This window comes from Conger conger, chromosome 9 (genome assembly GCF_963514075.1).
Source record: "Conger conger chromosome 9, fConCon1.1, whole genome shotgun sequence".
Classification (NCBI taxonomy): domain Eukaryota; kingdom Metazoa; phylum Chordata; class Actinopteri; order Anguilliformes; family Congridae; genus Conger; species Conger conger.
In genome coordinates this window covers 53,704,719-53,718,800 of record NC_083768.1, presented here as the reverse complement: position 1 = coordinate 53,718,800, position 14,082 = coordinate 53,704,719, and the positions used below count along the sequence as shown (strand labels likewise).

General features: G+C 37.4%; 1 protein-coding gene and 1 long non-coding RNA gene across 2 annotated transcripts in view; one reads left to right on the top strand and one right to left on the bottom strand.

Moving 5' to 3' along the window:
- The window catches only part of zgc:85777 (uncharacterized protein LOC405871 homolog), a 35,883-nt gene that overhangs the window by 1,351 nt on the left and 20,450 nt on the right, over nucleotides 1-14,082 (top strand). Inside the window, exon 2 of the mRNA XM_061255627.1 lies at nucleotides 8,394-8,514. Within this exon, the coding sequence (XP_061111611.1) occupies nucleotides 8,394-8,514 (121 nt within the window). The remainder of the gene's footprint in view (nucleotides 1-8,393; nucleotides 8,515-14,082) is intronic.
- Nucleotides 2,207-6,154, bottom strand: LOC133136264 (uncharacterized). Its single transcript, XR_009709497.1, has 3 exons — nucleotides 6,056-6,154; nucleotides 4,155-4,278; nucleotides 2,207-2,784 (listed from the first exon to the last, which is right to left on the bottom strand). It is a non-coding gene; the product is annotated as an uncharacterized LOC133136264 (long non-coding RNA).

Below are 14,082 nucleotides of genomic sequence, written 5' to 3'. Positions count from 1 at the left end.
AGTGCCCAAAAAATATGATTTAGGATGATAAATATAAACAGATGTTGTTGTAGAATAATCCCTCAAATATGTAGACAAATTGTTAAACAATACTTCATGTTGTTAAATGTATTCTCAAATAATATGGTGAACAGTCGGACAAATTACGCTGCACTGATGCCGTTTACAATGCGTCAGTCGGGCAGATACGAATGCATAGTTTCATATATTGTTATCATATTCATATTATGTTTTATAATGTGTTTATTGTTATGGATTTTTTTTCGTTTTATCTCTTAATTTTGTAACTGTGTTTTCAATGGTGCTAGACAAATAACGTATTATTATCATTATTATTATTATTATTATTTTATTATCATCATCACATTCGTTGTGCAGAACTGTTCGTCATTTACAATCAATCAGGATAATTCCCACACCTGTAGCTTTTCAGAGGCAATCAAATGGCTGAAATCCCTTTTCTTGGCCTTCTTTTCAACGTTTGCCATTGTCGTCTTTGTGAAATGCATATTCATTAGGGGTGTTTCACTGCCTATTTATAGGCAACTGTGGGCGGGACATGAAGCTGGCAAAGGTGCGTGACATTTAGAGTTGATTGTGATTTATAAAGGAATACTGGCATGGGACGTGCGTGTGCACTGTTTTATAAATCAGAATATTTTCCTGGGTTTTCCTGGGTTTCTTGCGTACGCAACCTTTTGATGTGAATCCTACGCACAGTTTTATAAATGAGGCCCCAGGACCTTTAGAATTTTCCATATTTTAAAAAAAAAACATAAAGACCACCCGCCATATTTTCAAATGCATGGCTTCTAATCCTACATCAGTGTCACTTTTCTTCCTTCCATTAGAATTACGTGGTACTGCATGTGGTGAAACTTATGAGATATTCAGTGCTAAAAAAAAATAAGACGTTTTGTATTTTAGTGTAACTTTTGTGTACAGGCTGACATTAATTTGTTCTGTCTCATTTCTGAATGATACAAGCCTCTTTAATTTAAGTCTTCAACCATGTGTGTACAGTAAATAGATTTTGAGATATTGACACTGTTGTAGGACTAGTACATAATAGGTGGAAATTGCCCTCTAGGGGCAGAGAGTTCAAAGGGTTAACCAAAATATCTACTCGTCTTAGAAGTTTGTAAGTCATACAACAAGCGGTGCTGATGTAGTAAGCCATCAAATATATAAAAATAATTGGCAAGTACAATAATTTAGCATTTTTGAATGGCCATAACTTGTTTTCTGAGCAGTATTATGGAAATTGGAGTCCATAATCTGAATGTAGACAGGAAATTATCCCAGACTGCACCTTTCCAAGTTTTTCCCCTGCTTTAATGCCAAGAATATCATGCTCCAAAATCACCACAAGGACTAATTTCCACTTCCACTTGCTTTTTTAAGAGCCAATATCATTCGAACGACAAATCCAATGAGGCTAATATTTAGTAGATTCTTTAATGAACATTGTGGACATTGACTAATGTTAATGTTAGCAAAATGCACTCAGCTATTGGGCAGTTGGCCAACTAGCTTGCTAACTAACAAGGTAACGCTAAGTACCATGCGTCTGTGAGTTCACTTTACCAAGTAACGAAGTTGCATTAATAAAAACCTTAATTGAAATCAATGTTATTGATTATTTACTAACTAATATTAGCAAAATTGATAACGTTAGCTATATTGACTAACTATTTGTAAGATTGCGGCTGTGGCTGGTGAAATGAGGAGCACTGACGTTACATTAAGTTACTTGCACTAGAAATGGTACCATTATACTGAAAAAAAAAAATTGTATTTATTTTTCTTCCAGTCAGAGGGGGTCAGTTGGGCCCATGCATCAATTTCTTGCGGGTCATTTTAAAGATTTTGAGGACGAATGGCATGGCCTAGATTAAGCACTGAATAGATCACAAACTATGCATTGGATGGATTTTTCCAAATGGAGTTTGAATAATTTCAATAATGTGATAATTTGCACAGTTTTTGGCCCGGCACACCAGTGCAGGGTTTAGAAAATGAAGAACAGGTAATATGCTGGTGGATCTTTGACATTATCGTTTTACGCCTATGCATGTTGCTACTTACTTTACTCCTGGACTATGGACAATGTACTGGACAATGACATTTTGCCTGATTCTGAATCTTGAATCCTGATTAACTGGAAATAAATTACACTAATAAGTTGTAGACCAAGCTATTGTCCTCTGTCTTGAAGTAATTGGTCACGCAGGGGCTGAGTATGATCCTGCCACTCAATCTCCAAGCTTGAACAAGCTAAAATATGTTTGTTCTAGACATGTGTTAAAATAGTTCTAACAATAACAGAAAGGAATTTGGTGTACATACAATGTTCCAAGGATTTAAGAGGATATAATGGCCATTACAAAAAACAAAAATACTTTACAGTGCAAAAGTCTTAGGCACCTGTATAACACTCTGTACAGAAGATTCTTTCAAAAATAATTCAATGAAAGGTCCTAAATAAACATACTATGCATTTTACATTACATTTTAGTAATTTGGCAGAATAGTAAAAAACTGAATCAAATCAATATTTTTTGTGACCGCCCTTCGATGTTAAAAGTGCAGCACTTCTCTATGATAGCCAACGCTGTCCTGCAGTTCTATAAGACAATCAGGAGGGAGGTTGTTCCAAGCATGTTGTAGAACTTGCCACAGTTCTTCCGCAGACTTTAATTGTTTGAGATCAGAAGCAAGGAGCCAACCAGTTTTTCTACATCAAATGTGATCATGGTGAAGTTTTCGATCTGAGTCTGAAACCTGGGTTAAAAAGGAGAATTTGTTTCATCTACTCTGATATGTTGTAGGCTGTTAGTTTTTGTGAATACACATTTTCATTGAATTTCCACATGAATACTTATTTTGAACAATAGCCTGCCCGCCATTTTCTCCCCCAGAAATGCTTGCTTTATACTGAGTAAGTCACTGGGGTGTCTGAACATTTGTGGCTTAGAATAGTATCCACAAAAGGGCCATAAATAAGTCATTGAAAGGATTATGATCTAATAGTATACTGTGAATTTATGCTTATGAATGAATAGAAAGTATTCAACTGAGAGACTTCTGCTTTGAGAGCTGTGGCAGGTCAGTGTTCCTCAATTTGATTGTCTTCTGCCAGTATGCCACATCAGAATTTTGGCTTGCAAAGCCAACTTGTTCAAACGTGGAGCATTTCATTATTAACAATAAGGTCTCAAGGATTTAGAGTCCCACCTGATATCCCCATTTCCCTTTCCAAGTTTAAACGGAGCCTCCCTTCCTTTGTTGCCCACATGAACCATGGAAAGTTGGTATTTCTAGTCAGACATGCACTCACTGAGCTCTTTATTGGAAAGGCTATTCTAATACTGGGTACGGCCTCCCTTTGCTCTCAAAACAGCCTCAATTCTTTGTGCCATGAATTCCGCTAGATGTTAAAAAGATTCTGACCCTACCTTCTGTATGCCTCAGCAGAAATTGAGATTCATCAGACTAAGCTATGTTTTTCCAGGCTTCAATGTCTTTCACAAACTAGCGTTAGCTAGTAAATGCCAGACGCTCATCGGTGGCCTTAGAGAGAAGCACTGGGCGTATAACTTTAGAAACATGAACGATGAAACATTAAATCTGACCTTGCCTGTTGTTACCACCAAAACTCGCTAGTTTTGGTGGTAACCTTAACTTACAGTAATAGGGTTTCCAATAACGATACCTAGCTAATTTGCACTGGTTATTCATGTTAATGATGTTGGCTAGCTAATGTTAGCTACAACGTTAGGGGGGGTGCTGAAATCTAAAATTAACGTTACATTAGCTAGTATTATATAAATCATTAATAAAACAATTTTGTTCAGTTTTCATAAATTATTTTTATATTCCAACATTGACTTGCATGTTCAGACCTGCTATTCATATTCCTGAACCTTATTCACCCGGAATTAAGTTATTTGCTGTTGTGATGTCATTACGATTTAATCTAGACGTACAACCCAAAGAGAGTAATGGTAGTTTAAAAAACATGTCTAAAAATTCAAATTCCAACTGTCTAGCAACTGAGCATTCCACCATTCATTTCAATAGCAGGAAAATCTGAATTAAAAGTGAAATAATTCAAAAAGTACAAGATGTCAATATGAAAAGAAGTAACACACCTCTTTTAGCACACCAATCCACAGCAGTCTGACGTACTTGCAGGTTCCGACAGTAGGGAGGCAGCAGTGGCCTTTTTCATCTTGAGAAGCTTGTATTGTCATGAAAGGGCTGACGAGTCTGTTTCTGGAAGTAATACAGTACCAAAAACAGACATTTGAATCATGGTTATGTTTTGTTTTCCTGGTGAAATCAGGTGACAGTTTTTTCAGAACGTTATGTTTATGAGCGCCTCCGATTTACTCCTCCAGCGATTAATACAATATTACAACTTTATTTGTCCTTTTGTTTGATATGTAAATGCAATAAGGAATGAATGACTGAACGACTTTAAATTTCAATGCTCGTGATGAGGCGAAACTTAAGTTGACGCGTGTCCCTTGTTACAGAAAAAACATAGCCTGACTTAGATGGAGGGGGGAAAAAGGGTTTATTTATCCACATTGCAGATACATGTTAGCAAGCAAACATGGTGGTTAGCCAAAGGATGTGTCAAAAAGTCAGCTGTTTACACCAATCCAAGGTATTTTGTTCTATATTAATTAAATTAGGCCTTTATGAATCTAGCATTGAATCTCGGATAATTTTGGGGGCTCGATACGAAGCAATGCATTTCAAACTCTCATAATGTAACCTATGTTGTCTTTTACTCACAATTAAAACATAGCCTGAGCGGCCAAAATGACAAAAACTGGCTGGTATTTGCAGATAAATTAAATTTGTAATAATACTTGGATTTACTTGCTTTCTGATAATGCCAGCACAGTGAAACATTAAGTTATATAATTTGTCATTACTTCCTGTGCACTGGAAATGGAATAGATTGCTCTGAGACTGAGAGCATTCTATTCCTTATTCCACGCCACACTGCCTGAGGACAGTGCACTGAAGAGCCACAGAATTGCACCAATTATGACTAAACTGAATTACACAGTATATCATATGATAACAGATCCCTACCATGGTACACCAACATAATACCATTTTACAGGCTTGTTTCAATTGGAGAAGAAGAATAAAATTAATTGACTGGATAAGTAACACATGCATCACAGCTGGTGAGAATGTGATTTTGGACGAAGCAAAAATGTGTATTATCAAAATTTCATATTAATGAATGAAAATAATAACAAAACACATGGTTGCTTTGTCCAAAATCGCATTCTCGCCAGATGCTGTTTAGCTCCACATAATTTTAATGTTCACAAACAAATGTAATATACATTTCGTAATATTAAAACATCCTTTAAGACCGCGATTGCAATATCACTGGAACACTGGAATCCTGGAATTCCTTAATCGCGATGATTAATTAATACAGCACGACAATAAGGCTTCTTGGTTTGCAACCTAGCTAACTTTCCTAATGGCTGTTTTGTTTATAGGCATGTCACAGTTTTCCTTTGTTGAAAGGTAGTTGTAAATACCTTAATGTTTTGCTGTTTATCGCGCATAGCAGGTCGATAATACGCGCTGCCATTCTAATGAACGTAAGCTAGTGACAGTTATTCTCTGACTATCTAGCTAGCTGGGTAATTTAACACTAGCGTTACGCCACCTAACTAACTAGATAAATTAGCGATTTGGCTATATAGACTTAGTTGACTAGTTAGTTAGCTAGTAGTACACAAGGGATGCATATTATATTAAACGCAGCATTCAGGTAATTCATTTCTTGAAACTAGCGGTCGCTAGCTAGCTAGCTAACTACCTAGCTAGTCACTAGTCTTCAATTTAGTCAGCTAACGCTAGCTAATGTCAGCTAGCTTGCTAGTTTGATGTTATTTAATGATGATATTTCAATGATATTTCAACCATAACGTTAACATTCATATTTCAACCATAACATTCAAAATTTTTAATGTCACCCTGACAAGAGCAAAATTAAAGCTTAGAGACTTACACATTTCACTTAGAAGGAGATTCACGATACAAGCTGTCCTGTCACAATTTTTGGAGCACATTTTCCAGCCTTGCAAACAGGGAAAACGGTGCCTTTATAAAAACAGATAGACTGGCAAAACAGCCAGTGACGTGTCAATGGGGTGGCCAATCAGATTGGCGCTTCTGACAGGTTGGCTTTTGAAGGACATTTGGAAGCTGTTATACAGTGTAAAAGCAGATTTACAACCTGTGAGTTGGCCAATCAGATTTTCGGGGTGGCACCAGCTCCCCGTTAGAACCGCACATGCATATAAAAACCTAGAAAGTGTGTCCAACCACCATGTTACTCCTTTAAACGTACAAGTTAGCTAACAGACATTAGCTGTTGATATTCGCTTCTAAAGCTGGACAAGGATGCAACGTTACAAGCAATATATTGTAATGTTAACTTGATGTATTTAAATACTCGATTCTGAACACCAAGTTAGCGCACCATGTTTCACCAATTTTCCTGATGAATAACTAGAAAATTACTTCCAGATCAGCTTTCTTTTGTGTGTATTGTATAGTATAATTCCTTCAATTTTCATTAATGGTATGAGTCACATACGCCATCAATTTCAGCATACAATGACATGGTGAGCTAACTTGGTGTTCAGAACAGAGCGTTTACGTTACATGAAGTTAACATGTATTACAATATATTGCTTGTAACTTTGCGTCCCTCTCCAGTTTTAGAAGCAAAATAACTGCACAATCTCCCGAACACAGGATGAAAGAATTTAATACGGTCAACAGCACTGAAAATTTCTGTCGCACCAACCAAAAACAGCAAAATCCCACTATAGGATCAATTTTTTAATTCTATACAAGATGCCAGTGCTAATGAGGTTAACTGCTGCGGTGGAAGATATACCCTATACCCTCAAATTTGCCACCTGGTCGTGGTTGTGAAAATGAAACCCTAAACCACTATACATTCGCTTAGTTACAGTCCTGGGAAATATATCGTTTTCTAGAAAAACGGATGAAGAAATAAAGTTTAACATTAGTCAGAATAGTCGTAGCTTCATAACCAGGTGGGATATTTGGTTCCATAAATACTCACTGCACACTTTATTTGGAACATTTTTACTTTATTACACCGACTTGGAATGATTGTTGGTGGCAGTATCTCAGAAACTGCTGATCTCCTGGTATTTTCACGCACACTAGTCCCTAGAGTTTGCAAAGAATGGTGCAAAAAAAATAAATAAAAAATACACAGTGAGCAGCAGTTCGGCAGACAAACACCTTGTTGATGAGAATGGACAGACTGGTCAAAGCTGACAGGAAAGTGACGGTAATGAAAATATCCATACATTACAACAGTGGTATGCAGAAGAGCATCTCTGAGCACACGTATGTCTGAGTGTATGTCTGTATCAAATAGTTTGCAAAAAAAAACTTTTTTCTACCAAATCGGAAATGCCGACATATTTCCATATGCAATAAAAGTAAGTAAAAAAAAAAAAAAAAATACATATTATTAATGCAACTTCTTAATTTTATTTTTTTGGATGCCTTTTATTGTCTGAGTCTGTGGTGAGGTGCGGGTTGTGTACCGTGAGTGTGGCAAGGGGGAGGCTAGAGTTTTATTGCCCTGCTTTGCAAATAAGAGGCTGATAAGCATCTAAACTGCTGTTCTGGCAATCTAGCATTGCCATTTTGCAGTTTTATTATGTCAGCTTTTTGCATTATATAAATATGAGCGCAACAATAATTTGTGATGCTGACAATTCAACCACAGGGGCGCAAAGTTGATAGGGTTAAAATGTCATGTTTGTTTGCTCACAAGATGTATACAATTGACTTTGGGTAATTTTTTTTATTGAAGAGTCTGCCATGATATAACACCATTCCTTTTGGTCTCCTTCCATTTGCACATGGATTGTTTTTCCCATATATGCAATAAAAATCTTCCCTGGAAGAGAAATGCCTCAACCTGTAGTCATGACTGAGCCACTTGGAAGTCTACTCATTCACACATTTTATTGAGGTACAGTTTTGCAGCCCTGCCGCAATCCACTTCCCTGGTTACTGATAGAGACTGCTGGCATATTATGACAGGTTGCACAATAAGAGATAATATCAGTGTTTTCCCCCAAACACATACACACACGGCTCATATTTGCGACCGGCTCCCATGACTGCATCGTGTTAAGATCCACCTGCAAATATTCAAGAAGGCTGGATGTATGAGAACTTAAATAACAATGAGAACACCGTTAATGTCTCAGACTGTAGAAAGAATTTTCCACAGCATGGAGCATGCAGTCTCATGGAAATCTCTGGTTTTGGTTTCTTCTTTATTGCAGATAATTGGGCAAGAGATAAATCCATATGTTGACGAATGGGAAAAGGCAGGACAATTCCCGGCCCACAAGATTTTTAAGATCCTTGGAAACGCAGGGTTCCTGGGGGTCACCAAGCCAATAGGTATCCATCGTTCTTCACCATTCTCGAATCAGATTAATAGAAATTACATCCACAAAAACAAAGCAATGTATCCCACTTGATGCATTCTGTTGCCAGTGTTAATAGAGTGCATTTGAGTCTCTTTTAAAATAAAAATATCTCATTACTTGAAAAGCCCTCCAGGTGACAAAGAATAACATCAAAGCTTGTGATACCTTAAATATAGCCTTTGGTACAAGCACTCAATGGAAGAAATGTAGGTTATTTTTACAAAAATGTAATTGATGATTAAATATAGCTTTTAGTACAAGAACAGCTACCACTTACTATTAGCACAAATGTAGGACATTTTTACAAAAATGTAATTGATAATGGATTTTATACAGAAATGTCTAGTCTTCAATTGCCGGCCTCTAAATGGTAAATGGCAGGCATTTATATAGCGCCTTTATCCAAAGCACTGTACAATTGATGCTTCTCCATTCACCCATTCATACACACACTCGCACACTGACGGCGATTGGCTGCCATGCAAGGCCCCGACCAGCTCGTCAGGAGCATTTGGGGGTTAGGTGTCTTGCTCAGGGACACTTCGACACAGCCTGGGCGGGGGATCGAACCGGCAACCCTCCGACTGCCAGACAACTGCTCTTACTGCCTGAGCCATGTCGCCTCTACCCCTCTGCTATCAGCATATGACAGAAATATCCCTTCAATGGAACTGAACGTAAGAAAATGCAGAACATAAGAAATATGGAAATTATTGACTTGCATAGAGGTTGACTGAAGGGTAACCGAAACCAATGTTAATGTAATGGAAGCCACATTTTAGTATATTTCAGGTTTTTATTTGAAATTAAAATACTGCTGTAGTTAATATGAAAGAACAATAGGTTATTTACATTTTGTCATACAATTGTATGGTGATATACTGTAATCTAATTCAGTGAGGAACTTTAAATGTGAATAGCTTCAAGCATGTCCCTGCTCACTAAAATGTGCACAAGCAAATTCTCTTCCGGCCAGGATTTTCCTTTGTGCTGCCACTTGCATCTCTTGAATCATCTGCAGTGTCTCATTCTCAATGCTGCGGCACTGGCGCTTGTGTCGTGCTGTAGAAAAGACGAGACTAACACTGAGGCTTTTGGATTACAGGTCCAAATTAGCATAGGTTTTTTTCTTCCTTTTTCTCTTGGAATTTTAAAAACAGGACAATGTTGTGAATACATATATGTTGTGGGGAAATAATTGGTTCTTCAATCTGCAGGTCAGATGAGAGCAAGCTGTGCATTAGGAGAAAGTGCTGACTGTGAGAGGGACAGATTTGCACACAGGATTAAAGGGAAGGACACACAGACTGTCCTGGATACAGAGTGTTTAATGTCACCCGTTCTGTGTAAAGGCAGATTTGTGCAACAAGTGTTGATGAGACATGGTTGGAATGTGTGCCCTTTTAAAAGACTGTCAGAATTTTAGAAGAAACCCTGTTCTTGGACTAATCTTGCCAGAGAATTATTGCTTTGGTGTGATGTTGTAAACTTCATGGATATTGGACCAAGGAGAAGATGAATGATAAACACCATTTCATTCCTACTACCAAAAGTAATACTTTTTGTTTAACTAAAGGGATTAAAGTGCTAATTCAAAAGTATAAATGATGGGGAATTTGGAAGCTGTTCTGCATGAACCTTTTTAAGATAACAACAGCTTATACTTTCCAAAGGAACTAAAATCTGGTTTCCATTTTTCTCAGAACGTGCTGAAAAGTGAGGGGGCATGTCTGTCTTATGTCAGCTGTCATTACTTATCTTTTTTAAGACTCCTGAGTCTTTTCAGTCTTTTAAGGAGCATTTCTGTTATCGGTTTTATTCAAGTTATGTTATTGCTATTTTGAGCAGTTCAGGAGGAGTGCAAAGATATGACCTTCTTTGATTTTCAATTAAATTTTATATTACTGATACACATCAGTGCTGCCTTTTCTTCTGGAATTCAGGAGATTCAAGAAACCTATCAATTCTATCAATACTGGATCTAATCATCATTCACATGCAATATTTATCTGGTATTGAGGTGGTGCAGTAAACCCTTGTATTGAGTACTTTTACCAATGGACCATTTATGGAGACATTCCATTGCAATATATGAAAAATATGGTGTGGAATGGCTTTGTCTGAAAATATTAGTGTATTAAATAAAATATTTTGACGATAATAGATCATTGAAGTGTTACACTTATGTAGTTATATAAGTCTCGTTCAGTGCCAGCTTAGTCTGAAGCATAAAGTGATATTTTTATGGCCGAAAAATCTCGGAACACACAGGAAAGCAACACTTGATTTATTCTTGCTTGTCTGCATCAGGTAAAGTGGTAGAGAATTTAACCCTTCTAAAAGCTGGCTGGCCACTTTAGCCTGGCTGTTCTCACACCCCTTCATTTTTTGCACACTTTGTGTTGTAGATTTATTTTTAAATGGATAAAATTGCCATTTTTGCCAATCAGTCTACACTCAATAACCCATAATGACAGTGAAAACATGTCGTTAGAATTCTTAGCAAATGTATTAAAAATTCTAAATTGAAATCTCCCATTTACATAAGTATTCAGACCCTTTGCTGTTTACTCCAAATTGTGGTCAGGTGCATCCCCTTTACTTTTATTATCCTTGATGTGTCTTGAACGTGATTCTCCACCCTTTGCAAGTTGAATTGATTGGACATAGTCTACACATATTATACATCTGTGTATATAAGGTCCCACAATTCGCACTGCATGTCAGGACAAAAACCAAGCCATGAAGTCCTAGGAACTCTCCGTAAACATCCACAATAAAATTGTGGCATACAGTACTGTGCAGAAGTCTTGAGATTTCCAAATATTCATTTTCCAAAATATTTAATTTTAGAGACTTTTTTGTATTTCATTTTAAAAAGTAACATATTATTGTAAACAATTGACTACTTTTTACACAAAAACTTGATCAAGGCTGTCTGGGATCAGAAGCAAGGAGCCAAACAAAGTAGGAGACTGTGGCAAGTTCTCCGACATGCTTGGAACAACCTCCCTGCTGATAATGTTAGCCAACGCTTTCCTGCAGTTCTATATCTCAGAGAAGTGATGCAGTTTTAACACCGAAGGGTGGTCACAAAAAATATTGATTTGATTCCGTTTTCAACTATTCTGCCAAATTACTAAAATGTAATGTAAAATGTATAGTACGTTTATTTAGGACCTTTCATTGAATTATTTTTGAAAGAATCTTATCTGTGTTGTACAGGTGCCTAAGATGTTTGCACAGTACTGTAGGTAAGGGCAAGGGAAAAATAAACATTTCTAAAGTGTTTCCAGGAGCACATTGGCCTCAATAATTGTGAAATGAAAGAACGACCAACAACCAGGACTCTTCCTTGAGTTGGCTGTCCGGCCTAACTGAGTAACTGGGCAAGAAGGTCCTTGGTCAGGCTGGTGACAACCCAACGGTAATTGTAACAGCACTCAAAGTCCTCTGCAGAAATGGGAGAACCTGCTGGAAGGACAACCATTTTAGCAGCACTCCACAAATCAGGCCTTTATGGTAGAATGTCTAGACGGAAACCACTCTTGAGTAAAAGGTATGTGACAGCCTGCTTGGAGTTTGCCAAGTGGCATTTAAATCATGAGGAAAAAGATTCTCTGGTCTGATGAGACAACATTTTACGCTTTGGGCAGAATTCCATTTCTGAAGCCACTGTAGGTATATGGATGCTAAATAAATCAACTCCCTACCTTCTGACATTAATATTGGATGTACAGTCCCCTCCAAAAGTATTGGAACAACATGGCCAATTCCTTTGTTTTTGCAATGCACTGAATACATTTGGACTTGAGATAAAAAGATGAACACGAGACGAGGGTTCAAAATTCCGGCTTTTATTTCCTGGTATTTACACCTAGATGTGTTTAAACTGCTTGGAACATAGCCAATTTTCTTCAGACCATCAGAGAGTATTTAAGTAAATACAAATAAAAAAAAAACGTAATATTTGGTAGCATATACCTTGCTTGCAGAACTGGCTACGACCCATTGACATCACCAAACTGTTGCATTCTTCTTTTGTGATGCTTTTCCAGGCTTTTACTGCAGCCTCTTTCAGTTCAATTTTTCCCTTCAATTTCTTCTTCAGGAGGTGAAATGTATGCTCAATTTGGTTAAGGTCTGGTGATTGACTTGGCCAGTCTTTACTGGTTTACTGATGAGCTCGTATGTTTTTGATCATGAGCACATCCCTTCTTTCTCCACTTTGTTAGAGGTTAATCTTGGTCTCAAACTTTGTTCCAGAACTTTTTTGGCTCATCTCTGTACTTTGCAAACTGTAATCTTGCCTTCTGATTCTTACTATTGATGAGTGGTTTGCATATTTTGGTATAGCCTCTATATTGCTGCTCTATAAGTCTTCTTTGAACGGTTGATTGAGATGCCTTCACCCCTGCCCTATGGAGATTTTGTGATGTCACTGACTAATGTTTTTTGGGTTTTCTTCACAGTTCTCACAATGTTTCTGTCGTGAACTGCTGTTGTTTTCCTTAGTCGGCCTGCTTGATGTCTGTTGCTCAGTACACCAGCAGTTTCTTTCAGCACGTTCCAAGTTGTTGTGCAAGCTTTCCCCAATGCTTGCGCAATGTTTGTGATTTCCCCTCTTCAAAATGGCCTGCTTTTTTCCAAAAGACAGCTCTCTGGTCTTCATGTTGGTTTATCTTTTCTAACCCATCACAGGCTGAATCTAAGGCTAAAGCCAAGAGTAGACATTCAAACCTATTTATTGTTTAACGAATCAATCTAATAAGACACATCTGCGCAACATAAACACCTGCCATGTTCCAATACTTTTGCTCACCTAAAAATAGGGTGGTCTGATACAAAAGGTGATATGCTCTAAGTTGTTTAACAAGTCTAGATAAAAAATACCAGGAAATAAAAGCTGAAATTCGGATCTGTCATCTCATGTATATCTTTTGACCTCAAACCCTTGTCTTCAATATATAGCAAAAACAAAGGAATTGACAAATAGGGCACTGTGTAACATAAACAGTGTCTGATAGTTAAAGACGAAACTCGTGTAAATCTTTTTGTGTTAATGCCTTCCTGAACTCCTGGTTCAACTAGACAAACACTTTTGCTGTGGGAGGAGCCTTTTATTACAGTAACTGGCAGAGTTCAGATTAAATGGTTTAAACTTCCAGAGAACCTGGTGGTTCTGCTACAAGACATATCAAGGACATGATGAATTATGTACTTGAGCAGCACCTTCTGGAAAAAATACAAATAAAAAACAACAAAAAGACCCACCACAGATCATTTTGTACTTTGCTTGAATTTCAACACGTAGGACGTCATTGGTTTATGGCAAGAACAATGAATGTCACCACAAAATAAGTGAAAGGAAATGGCACAGTGATTACATGAGGCAAATTTGAAATACTCTCTGGTTTTGAAGGTATTGGTGGACACAAAGGGGAAGCTTCCATTCAGTGCTTGTCAAACCTAGGCGTAATTACATTGACCCCGCCACTCCTATCTTGTTATTACATCATTAGAAGAACTGACCGTAAAT